Source organism: Phaethon lepturus, unplaced genomic scaffold (assembly GCF_000687285.1).
Source record: "Phaethon lepturus isolate BGI_N335 unplaced genomic scaffold, ASM68728v1 scaffold11481, whole genome shotgun sequence".
Taxonomy (NCBI): Eukaryota; Metazoa; Chordata; class Aves; order Phaethontiformes; family Phaethontidae; genus Phaethon; species Phaethon lepturus.
This window is the reverse complement of record NW_010515578.1, coordinates 1105-13962: the sequence shown is the minus strand read 5'-3', so window position 1 is coordinate 13962 and position 12858 is coordinate 1105. Positions and strand designations below refer to the sequence as shown.

General features: G+C 41.9%; 1 protein-coding gene across 1 annotated transcript; it reads left to right on the top strand.

Moving 5' to 3' along the window:
• Nucleotides 1–457: 457 nt before the first annotated feature.
• Nucleotides 458–12492, top strand: LOC104627522 (cation-independent mannose-6-phosphate receptor-like; the record flags this gene model as incomplete). The annotated part of the gene is made up of 12 exons (XM_010295815.1): nt 458–625; nt 1212–1355; nt 2050–2228; nt 5368–5455; nt 6924–7130; nt 7515–7645; nt 8363–8460; nt 9322–9458; nt 10081–10271; nt 10947–11073; nt 11446–11568; nt 12233–12492. Coding segments are annotated over 12 exons (1853 nt in total), but the record flags the coding sequence as incomplete, so codon positions are not given.
• Nucleotides 12493–12858: the final 366 nt, after the last annotated feature.

Genomic DNA, 12858 nt, shown 5'->3' with positions numbered 1-12858 from the left:
AACAGAAATTAACATATGCTGCTTAAATAGCGTTGGTATTACTTGTTCTGCAGTCCTTATGCTGAACTTCTTACAAACAAACAAAACCCCCAACCCCAAAACCTTGCTATGTAGATGTAGTTTAGAGGCTGCTGGTACAACAGACTTGGTAAGTTTTCTGTTTCTTCAAATACATCATGTCAAAGACCTAGGAAGCACAGTTCAGTGAAGGTAATTAAGCTCTTGAAATATGTCAAGGCACTCTGGTCTCCCATTTGGAGAGACAGTTTTAATTTAGCACAGGTCTCTAAAGGCCTGTGTATTTACAATTTAAAAAAACATAAGCAATAAGACAGTGTTCTCCTTGAAGCAATTAGCAATATGAAACTGTTAGAACATTTTAAAATCAAGTGTTAGCTTGAACTTAAATTAAAATATTCCTGGGTGAACGAGCAGCAGCAAAGTGTTTGTTTTACAGGAACATCGGACACATTCACAGTGACTTTCATTTGTAATGATTCATATCCTGGAGAGCTTAAGTTTGTGCGTGAAGAGATAAACACTGTGCTGAACATCCATGATACTTTTTTTGAGTTTCACACAGCTCTCGCCTGTGCTCCTGCTCCTGTAGACTGCCAGGTTACAGGTAAGTACCTGGAATTTGTGTGGGCTCTGTCCAACAAATGTTGGAAGAATTAACTGAAAACAAACTTCTGTGGAAGAAGGCTTTAGGAATAAGGGCTGTTGTGAAGACATTTATAAGACTTGAAGTCTTCATGGAAATTGTAGAGAGGGAGAGGAGGTAAGTTGTTTGAAGCAGGTTTAACTTACGAAGACAGGCAAGAAGCTGATGTGAAACATAGTGATATACACAAGAGACCTGGTAATTACTTTGAAAACATTTAATCTTTATCGTGACCAGGTTGCTGCTTCAGCCCAACTCCAAAGGAAATGGGTTAATTTAGTATTGGCCTCTGGAAAAACACAGCTGTGAATTACGGAGTAGTTACTTGTGGGAAGTAACTGTAAAGGGAACTCTGTTCTACATTCGGTGTAGTGACATTTTTTTATGGAAACAGTACGTCCTCGTAACGGATATTTAATGTGATTCTGAAAATTACTTTGAATTATGCGTATTCATCAGTGAAACTTGTGTCATTTCAAACCCAATACTTCTGTGACTATCTAATAGGCTGTCTTTCAGCTTACTGTATGTACCACATATCTTTCAGATGCTGCTGGCAATGAGTATGACTTAAGTGACTTGAGCAAAGAGAGTGAACCATGGGTTGCTGTAGACACTTCAAAGGAAGCAAAGAAGCGAACATTTTTCTTGAATGTCTGCAAGCCTTTGCCCTATGTGCCTGGATGCCCTGGTAAGCCAAGTGGCAAGCATTTCTTAACTTGTGACTTCTGATGTAAGACGTTACATGCAGAATGACATCCCTGGTTATGTTAGTAGGATTTCTTGAATCCTGCCCATTCAGTCACTGAATTTGCATAGACCTGGGTGAGGTATGTCAAGGTTATAGTAAACAGACTTTCTCAAACTGAGAGCAGTCTTAATGCTCATCAGGATTCTTGCATTGAGATGTGTGGGAATGCATTTAGGGAAAAATGCATAGAAGGCAATATTTGCCAGTATCCTTAATTGATTTTTTTTTTTTGAAGAAGAAGAAAGGAAAATTAAATGTTGTTGAAGCCTCCTAATGATGAGGCCAAAATGAGACACTTACGCCATGTCTTATTGCACTTCTAGCCAGTTTGATTTATTTAACCTGTTGCTGTAGTTTTCTGTTAGTCTGTGGGAGCAGATAAGTAAATGCAGTTTTAAAGATTTTGGTAAATGCAGGACAGTAACTTTTTCTATTCCTCAAAGGCTTTAGGTGTGCAATGTCTCTAACTGTAGTTATGAAAACACTTCTTCTGTGTTATGCTTCAGGATAACTGAAGTCTGCCTTAATACTTAAAGCTTTCTTAAAACTACAATCATTACATTATTTTACAATAAAGTTAACTCTAGTTGTCAAAGCTTTGAACTAAAATACAGGCTTTTTCTTTTTCCTGTAGGTGGTGCCATAGGATCTTGTGTGAAATACACTGATAAAAGCAAGAACCTTGGAGTCATTCAGATAAACCCACAGGCTGCTACTGATGGGTCATTAAGCATTATTTACTTGAATGGTGACACATGCAAAAATAAGCAACGTTATTCTACACGTATAATCTTCCAGTGTGATCAAACAATGGTAATTTTCTGTGCCAATTGCTATTAATGAGGATTTAAAGCTTTGACTTACTATAACAAAATAGACAGTGTTTATTTAGACAGAGCTTTAAACTAGACTTGACAGGGGAGGGGATAATGTCAGGCTTGCCTGTGACAAGCTGTGGGATGACACGCCAAGCTTAGAGGGACAGGGTGCTAGCAATGGCCCTCAGCCTGTTGCTCTGAGATGTGCTGTGTACACTGCAGCACACTTGAAGTCTTATGGAGATGAGCCAGGGGCTCCTGAGGTAATAGGAGCCAACAGGGAAACACTGGCAAAACACCTCAAAGGAATTAAGGGGTGTTCCTCTAAGAAGGAAGAATGGCCGACATGGCCCACAGCCCAGCTGAAGTGCCTCTACACCAATGCATGCAACATGGGCAACAAACAGGAGGAGTTGGAAGTCACTGTGCTGCAAGAAGGCTACGACCTGGTTGCCATTACTGAAACTTGGTGGGACGAATCCCATGATGGGAGTGCAGTTATTGACGGCTACAGGCTGTTCCGAAGGGACGGGTGAGAAAGGAAGGGTGGAGGCGTTGCCCTCCACATCAAGAAATGGATAGAGTGTGAAGAGCTGTCTCTGAGGAATAGTCATGAGCAGGTCAAAAGCTTATGGGTAAGAATTGGGGACTGAGGCAACAAAACCTTGTGGTCAGTGTCTACTACAGGCTGCTTGATCAAGGGGAGCCTATTGATGAAGCCGCCTCACTCCAGCTACAGGAGGCATCACACTCGCAGGCTCTGATCCTGCTGGGGGACTTCAACCACCCTGACATCTGCTGGAAAAGTAGCACAGCGAGCTGTAGGCAATCCAGGAGACTCCTGGAATGCATTGAGGGTAACTTCGTAAGCCAGGTTATAGACAGCCCTACCAGAGGGGATGTGATACTGGACTTGATCACAGGGACATGTAACCTGGGTTGAGTACAGGGACGCTGCCTAGTTGTGTAGGGATGGGGTCAGGAAGGCCAAGGCGCAGCTGCAGCTGAACTGGGCAAGAGGTGCAAAGAGTAATAAGAAGGGCTTTTACAAGTATGTCAGCTGGAAAAGGAAAGTCAAAGAAAGCATATCCCCCCTGCACCCTGATGAGCAAGACTGGCAAACTGGTAACAATGGAGGAGAAGACTGAGGTACTCAACTTCTTTGCCTCAGTCTTCACGGGCAATCTCTCTTCCCACACCTGTCGAGTGGATGGACCACAAGACAGGGACTGGAGGAGCGAAGTCCCCCACTGTAAGAGAAGGTCAGGTTCATGAGCCCCTGAGGAACCTGAACATGCACAAGTCTGTGGGACCTGATGAGATGCATCCCAGAGTCCTGAGGGAATTGGCTGATGTAGTTGTCAAGCCACTCTCCGTGATATTTGAAAAGTCCTGGCAGTCAGGTGAAGTCCCTGGAGACTGGAAGAAGGGAAACATTGCACCCATCTTTAAAAAGGGTCAAAAGGAGGACACTGGGAACTTCAGAACTGTCAGCATCAATTCTGTGCCTGGGAATATCATGGAACAGGTCCTCCTAGAAGCTGTGGTAAGGCACATGGAGGACAGGGAGGTGATTCGAGACAGCCAGCATGGCTTCACCAAGGGCAAGTCCTGCCTGACCAGCCTAGTGGCCTTCTGTGATGGAGTGACCACATCTGTGGACAAGGGAAGAGCTATCAATGTCATCTACCTGGGCTTCTGTAAGGTCTTTGATGCTGTCCCCCACAACATCCTTCTCTCTAAATTGGAGAGGGGGGATTTGGTGGGTAGACTGTTTGGTGGATGAGGAGTTGGTTGGATGGTCACATCCAGAGGGTAGTGGTCAATGACTCAGTGTCCAGATGGAGATTGGTGACGAGTGGTGTCCCTCAGGTGTCAGTCTTGGGACCAGTACTCTTTAATACCATCATCAATGACATAGGCAGTGGGATCAAGTGCACCTTCAGCAAGTTTGCAGATGACACCAAGCTGAGTGGGATGGTTGACGTGTCTGAGGGATGGGATGCCATCCAGAGGGACCTGGACAAGCTCAAGCAATAGGCCCATGTGAACTTCATGAGGTTCAACAAGGCCAAGTGCAGGGTCCTGCACGTGGATTGGGGCAACCCCTAGTATCAGTACAGGCTGGGGGACGAAGGGGTTGAGAGCAGCCCTGCCGAGAAGGATTTGGGGGTACTGGTGGAGGGAAGGCTGGACATGAGCCAGCAATGTGTGCTCACAGCTCAGAAGGCCAACCTTATCCTGGGCTGCATCCAAAGTAGCGTGGCCAGCAGGCTGTGAGGTGATTCTGCCCCTCTACTCTGCTCTGGTGAGACCCCACCTGGAGTCCTGCGTCCAGCTCTGGAGCCCCCAGCACAGGAAAGACATGGAGCTGTTGGAGCGGGTCCAGAGAAGGGCCACAAAAATGATCTGAGGGGTGGAACACCTCTCCTGTGAGGACTGGCTGAGAGAGTTGGTGTTGTTAGCCTGGAGGAGAGAAGGCCCTGGGGAGACCTTCTTGCAGCCTTCCATTACTTAAAGGGGGCTTATAAGAAAGATAGGGAGAGACTTTTTAGTAGGGCCTGTTGCAATAGGACCAGGATTGATGGCTTTAAACTAAAAGAGAGCAGATTTCGATGAGATCTAAGGAAGAAATGTTTCACACTGAGGGTGGTGAGACACTGGCACAGGTTGCCCAGAGTGGTGGTAGATGCCCCATCCCTGGAAACATTCCAGGTCAGGTTGTACGGGGCTCTGAGCAACGTGGTCTAGTTGAAGCTGTCTCTGCTCACTGCAGGGGGGTTTGGACTAGATGGCCTTTAAAGGTCCCTTCCAACCCAAACTATTCTTATGATTCTATTCCTCTTGGAATGGAGAGGCTGGTTATAAAAAGTAGTCTCTTGTATACAGGCTTTTCCCTTGTCTCTTCTTCTAGCTGCTTTCCTAAGCCTGTAGAACACAACAGTGAACTCTATCATGGAATCCTGGTGAGCCACCAGAAGCAGCTGTTTGCTGAAAATGAATACTGAAATCTGGTAACAGAGATCTTAGACTGTTCAGCTGCAATAGAAAAGGTTTCTGTATGTACATTCTGAGAGTTGCGATTTTTTGAGACTTGACTTAGTAAGCCTCCTTCGTATGGCTCTTTTCTTTAGGGATCACCAGTGTTTGAGCAAGAGGATGACTGTGAGTTTGTGTTTGTTTGGAGAACCTTGGCAGCATGTCCTGTTCACAAAGCAGAAGGTAAGTGTAGTTATTTAAGCTTTAAAATACCAAACAAATCTGTACAAGAATTAGTGAAGCTATGTTTGTTTCTTGCCCTGGGAATCTTTCTGTAAAAGGTGCTGGCTTGTGGAGGGGTGTCTCTTCTGAGCTTTAAGCCAACTAAGAGTTACTTCTAACATTAAAAGTACAAGTTAGGATGACAGGAAAATGTACTTCCCTGTCTAGGGAAAGGAGATGAAGTAATAATACTGCCTCTGAGAAGTCATAGCACTACCTTGTTAAACCACAGGCAGACTTGCTAGTGTCTTGTAAATCTTAAAGCATCAGGTTTCATGAGAATGCAGTTGATCCTATGCCTGGCAAGTCATTCCCTGTCCCCCACTGAAGGCTGGAAGCTATACTGCAAACTTGACTCTTGTTAGACAATGAGGGAGAGAACAGCGGGAGAGTATCAGAGTTTACAGTTGACTCCAGGACATGCAAGAAGGAATCACAGGTTCTGGTACTTGGCTGGCTCTTAGATGGGAAGTTGAATGTACAGGTATCTTCCCTGCCCTTGAGGGCTTTGTTTTGTAACTTGTAGATAATGCCTTACGAAACATCCAGACTTCCTGTAAAGGATCTGTTGCAGGAATCCTAGATGTTACTGAAACTGCCAGTGATCTCATGTGGCATGAGAGGAATGTTTACAAGCTACTGCTCTGTAGCACAGAATTACTGTGCAGGACAGTGGTGACAAGAGTTGTGATTTTGAAGGGAAGGAAACTGATGTCTTGTCTTTAACTTGGTACCAACTTGTTGGATGGTTGAGCGGAGCATAATAATCATGTGATACAATCTGATGTTTCTTTAAAAGCTTCCGAATATTGAGCAGAGGATCAATTTAAAACTGAGGACTTGATCATCAGCAAAATTACTGATGTGTATCGGCTGATTAGACTTGTGGAAGTAGAATTTTCTCAAACCTTTTCTGTATACATCTTGGTAGATGTGTAAAGCTGTAGCTGATGTTTCCTATGATCGATTATTTCCTAACTTGGCAAACTTATAGCTGTTAAAAGAAGATGCGAGACGGACATATCTGACAGCTTTTGCTTTGGCCTTGTGACCTTGCTGTTCTTTCTGGGTAATTAAGCAAGTGCTGGACTTAGTGTGTCTGGTTCTGTACTTAACTTTCGGCATGGCTGAAGGAAGAACCTGTGAGGCCACTTTGAGGTAGTTTTTGAACTACAGTGTGATTTTTGCATCTTGCTTTAGTGGCAGTTATAAAAGAAATGTTCCATTTGTAGCTTAGTCTCATAGTTCTAGATACTGGTGACTTCCTGAAATGAGCTGCTTGGCTGGACTGAAAGTGTCACTGCCCTAAAGTGCCAGCTACTTATTTTCATGGTCTTATTTGTGCCAGTAAGCCTTAATTGTCCTAAGTGTATGTTGCACAACTCATAGATATTAAATTGTATTTTATATCCTTAACTTTTCTTTAAAGGAGAGGATTGCCAGGTGAAAGATCCAAGATACGGTCATGTTTATAATCTGAAGCCACTTTCCAACAAAGACATAAAAGTGAGTACAGATGAGTATGACTACTACTTCAGAATCTGTGGAGAAATAACAGAACCTTGCAAACCAGAGGCTCATGCTGTGTCATCATGTCAAGTAAAGAAGATGGACAATACTTTCAGAAAAGTAGCAGGTATAGCACTTGGTCGGAAGGAACTTAGAGAATGGGTAGATTAACCAGGGCGTAATTGAAGCTACTGTGTCATACAAGAGGGGTTCTTGCTAATCTTGTACATCTTACAAGATAAAGCACCCTACCACTTTTGCTTCATGTGCAAATAAAATGTTATGTATATAGTTATCTTGATACACAATTAGGAATGAGCTCAACCCTACTGTACTGCATTAGTACTCATTCCATAAGTAGGTCACAAGTTTCAGAGGAGGGCTGAGATCTTTCTATCAGTACTTTATTGTGCATGTTATTGCTGTCTATGGAACCCTGTTGCCAGAGGCATTACTGCAGTTGTGTATTTACTGGATTAGCTATTTACTTTTCTCAACTCTTTGCTTCTAGGCTTGCTTACAGAAAAACTGACTTTCAAAAATGGTTTAATAATGATTAATTACACCAATGGAGAAAAATGTCATAAAATATATGAACGATCAACTGCTATATTATTCTATTGTGACAAGACTACTTCTGAGGTTAGTTTCAAAACATACGCTTCCTGTACATACTGTCTTCCACAGTTGCCCTCTTCTTAATGTGTGTGAGGGTAAGGTGAAGAACATGAACTAGCTTCCTTCAAGGACTGCCTAATCATTCACAGATCAGGCAGGAGATTGCAAGGTCCTGTTGAAGTATTAAAAAATGAGTAATGTTTTGAATTTCCTATTTAAGGAAGATACCTTTGTCATGCCCCAGGAAAGTCAGGGCATATTGTTCCTTTTAAGGGATGCCTGCCATTAGCAAAGCTCTTGGAGATGATGGGAAGGGATTTTCTCCCAGAAATAACAGCAGTTTCTTTGTAAGAAATAAAAGGTAGAGGGTAAATCTGCAGGAAAGCAGGTATTTTATGGCCAGACCAAAATAAGCTGTTTACTTGCTTTCAGTATCTCTCTCTGTACTTGTGCTTTCCTTCCTGTTCTTAAACAGTGGTGTCTAGAGTTACTTTTTCTCTTCCCCTTATTTCATGGAGGAGGCAGAAGCTCCTAATAGCTGCCCTTTTATCAGAAGTGTATGTGTGGATAAACTCAGCTTTGGGAGAAACCATGCTTTCAGCTGGTCAGAGGCATAGTGTGGCTCTAAGATAATATGTAAATACAAGTTCCTGGATCTTCTTGAAGAAAGCTTGAGACATTTTGGTAGCTTCAGTGTGTCTAAATGAGAAAGTAAATTCCTTTTGTGTATTGTTCTTTCAGCCTGTATTTTTGAAGGAAACTCCAGATTGCACCTACATGTTTGAATGGCATACTCAGTATGCTTGCCCACCTGTTAAATCTACTGAGTGCTCCTACAAGTAAGTTGTTTCCACAAGTTTGAAATAGAGCTGTATGGTGACAGAAACAAATACAGCCTTATTGCTACTTAGTGCAATACTGCCACTTCAGTTGTATTTTGACTTAGTCAGTAACCAGCTAATGTGGCATTCAATGCCAATGCAATGTAACTTTTGCAATTTGTACTTCCTAAAACTAATTCTGCTGAAGAAAAATACTTTCTTTGAGCTTTTTCTGGGGAATAAGCTTAGCATCAAAGTGAACTGGTGAGTATATGCAGTTATGGATGGTTGAACTCTGAGTATGTTATGTTGTTACAAGTGTCTAGGTATTAGTTAACTGTAGCTAATTTAAATGAGAATACAACTGCTGTCTGTTTGGAACTTCCACCAAGCAAAGCTCTAAGAAAAAACATCATCTATTTCTGTCATAACCAAGTATTAGCTCATTAAGATTTGATAGGTGGGATCAAATGTGGCTAATAACTGACCCAGAGTGTTAACATCTGGCATTGTGATAGGTTTCTACAGGTAGAATATATAGGTAAAACAATCCACTGTAAGTGTGCATTTGTGCTTGCCATGCACTGAAAGCCTGCATGCTTCAGTGAAAAGCCAGAATTACTCTTGCGTTGGCTGAGGGATATGTGCACGTGGACAGTTACTGTGGGGATGGCTGGTGCAGATACGTATATCTCTGTACTGAATCTGAGGTTTGTAGGGAGCAGTGAGTCTGGTGTAGATTTCTCTTTCAGCGTGATACTCTGCTTATGGAGTTACTAGGTTATTAAGTTATTGTAGTAACGTTAAGAATTGTAACTTATAATTACTTGTTTTTTTTTTTAAATGCCTCTTAATTTGAATCCTTTGTCTGTCTTACAGGGATGATGAAGGAAACTTCTATGACTTGTCATCTCTGACACGGCATAGAGAGAATTGGGAGGCAATTGCTCTATCTGCTTCTGCACAGAAATACTATATTAATGTCTGCAAGCCCTTAGTACCATATGGTGCTGCACGTAAGAGCAAAATAAAATTCTTGCTGTAGCTAGGAGAAGCAAGTGGTAGAACAGTACTCCTGGCTGTTGTTCAGAGAGAAAAAAAAAAAATTCACAACGCAAAGTATGTGGAGACAGTGTAATTTCAGCACCAGAAGGAAGGGTAGATTGTGGGTCTGATTTCCATCTACTTGGCAAATGAGATTCATTAGCAGCTCTTATCTTCTCTTGATAACTTCAGTACTCTAGCTCTTCCATCCTTATCCAAAGTTTGCTATAGCTCTTAACATCTTGCGCCAAGATTATTTTAATCTTTAACTTCAGAATTTTCTCTATGGCATCTTCTAACTGACTCCACATTTTGTGGAAGACCAGGTAACAAACTTTAGCCTTTCACTCTGTGTAGTGGTCTACTTCCCCAGTAGTAGCTGCCACTACTTTCTGCATGACCTTGAGTGAAGTGAGGCAGTTGCTGCTACTTGTGACTTTGGGGAAAAAAACACCTGATGAGTATGGTTTGGGCAGTGGCTTGGAGATCGATCAGCCATGACATACCTGAAAGTATAGTAGTGAAGTTTTATTCCAGGCAAGTAAGCCTTAACAACATTTGGAGTAATAATGCAGTTTTTGTTCATCTATATAGGTTCCTGTCCTTCTGATGCGGCTGCCTCCCTCATGGAGGGTGCAAAATGTACAAGTCTTGGGGAAGTGGCTGATGGTCCCCGGTGGGAAAATGGCATTTCTATTCTGAAATACATTAATGGGGAGCAGTGTCCCAATAAAATTCACAAGAAAACAACAATATTGCGCCTTAAATGTGATGAAAGCAAAATTGTAAGTGGGCTTCTTCTGGTCTGGTGGCGTTTTATGTTTTTATGAGTTGTTCATCCTGCTGTATATATATATATGGAGAGTGTTGGGCAGTTCTTACCGATTCCCTAATCATCTGTAATTGGATGGGAGCCAGCCTTGTAAGCAGACTGGCGTATAAGTATTTGAACTTTAGATGCTAAGCAGTTTTAAAAGATTTTTTTTTTTTTTTGTACAATCTGCTAGCACAGATTTTATCTTCTGTAATAGCTTCAAATTGTCTGTTTGTGTCTTGAAGATTAATGTATTGCAGCTTGGAAAGCATTTCAAATAGTAAATAATGCTATTGCCTATGTAGTTCTTAACTCTTGCACATCTGTATGCCTTGCCATTAAGTACTCTTCTATTTAAGATGTTTCACCCTCACCTTTTGGATTTCCTGTTGCACGGCTAGGCTGCTTTTAGCTCTCCTCTCATGAATTTTATTGCCCCTGGTAATGGTTCTGTTCTCCTGTGTATATGAAATAGTCACAGTTGAATAACCTGTCCTTGGGTTAATTCATTGGACCATGACAGTCTAAGTCCTAGGACTGGCATTTGAATTGAGCTCAGCTACAGGCTTCAGGGATAACCCTGTGGCATGAAATCTTGCAGTATCACTCTGTAGAGATGTCCCTCTCTCCACTGTTTCATGTTTAGGAATCAAAGCCAGAGCTTATAATGGCCATTGAAGATTGTGAATATACCTTCTTATGGTTCACCGCTGCTGCGTGTCCTCTTAAAAGCAATGTGCAAAATGACTGCCGGGTAACCAACCCTGCAACAGGTAAGGAGGAGGCCTCAGGATTTTGTATGTGGAAGAGGCTGCTGGATGCGGCACTGCTGGTTTGTGTTCTTGAGGGACTTCATTAGAAAAGGGCAGTCATCTGGATAGTGACTATCAAGCTTATTGGTGGGTAGAAATATCTTGAAAGGTACTGCAATGTGCCTTGGAACATAAATAGTCTATACTTCTGAAACTAGTTTTATCTCTAATTATTAATATGAATTAGTAACTGTTTGCCTTTCGAGCTAGCAGGTGATTAGAGGCTGGTTGACCTCTCTACGAATTTAAGTTACTGAAAGCTTTTAATACAAAGGAATGTCTTGATTTTGAATCTGAAAAAAATGATTAAATAGTTCCCTGATCTGCCTACAGGCCACCTCTTTGATTTGACATCACTAAAGCGAGAGTCTGGCTATACCATCAATGACTCACACAACAGAAAAATTGAGTTGAATATTTGTGCTGAAGCTAAAAGTTCATGTGCTAATGGAGCTGGTAAGCATCTTATCACCTCTGATACTGTAATCACTGACAATAGAGTACCCAAAGGAAATACTTAGGCTCAAATTTACAGTAAAATGCATGGGGAGGGTTTTACTGCAAATGTGGAAGGAGTGAAGCAAACATAGGGAAAGACCCTAAAACTGTTTGAGAAAATAAAGTGATGTATTCCTGTCAAACCCCATTCCTAAACTTACATGGTCTCACTTCCTGTCCAATCTCTTTAGGTCTGAATGGTTGGGTATTCTTTTGGACGTGAGGGCAGGAGTGTAGATGCTTCTACTGTGCCTCTTGGCTGTTGTGAAAAGGAAGAAGTTACAAGCTTCCACCTAGAATGAGCTGAGCACAAAAATGGCTCTATTGGGGATGTATTGCTGTAGTACATCGGCACTGAACCATGTGTCCACACTTCAAACACATGCCAACCTCTTTCTAACTTTCTGCTCTGTTTTGGATGCTTCTGAAACATCAGTAGAAGTTAACTTGTATTTTAAGCTGCTCACTCTGGATGGTGTGAAAAAGCCTGCCTATCTTTCCTATGAAAGTTAAAGTGAGACTAAAATCTTAAGTTTCCTGCTGTTCATCTTACAAGGTGCAGTTTTGGAGGGTGGTTACATCAGACTCTATCTGTTTTGTTAATTTTTCTTTTTTACTTTAGCTGTTTGCATCACTGGTGGTCCAAAACCAGTTAATGCTGGAAAACCGAGTAAAACGTTAACTTACAAAGATCAAGTATTAAACCTTGTCTATGAGGATGGAGATCCTTGCCCTGCAGACCCTGAACTGAAGCATAAAAGCTATTTTAGCTTTGTATGCAAGTCTGATGTTGATGACAGCCGGCCTGTTTTTCTGTCTTTTGATGAGCAGACATGCACTAGTTACTTCTCTTGGCATACTTCTTTGGCTTGTGAGGAAGAGGTAAGAGTTATTTCTACGGAACACACTTGTGGGACTAAATTTCGCGGGGGCTGGGGGGAGAGTTAGGCATAATAGCAGTATATGTTTTAAATTCCGTGAAGGAAAAATCTCTTCTTGTAGTACAGAACCCAAATTCATATAGAAGTTCTCAAATATTTTTCTTAATGACTTTTTCATCAGGGATGAACAATACTTAGCAAACTTCTGGTTCACTTGATGATCCAAGTTAAAACTTTTAACACTTCAGAATAACCCCTCTGTGGAACCTACTTAGATGCTTTTCTGTACAGCTTAAATGAAAGCTATAGGGCATCTTTTGGGGAATTGATGGTTAAGATCCTCCAACGCAACAGGCCAACAGAGTGT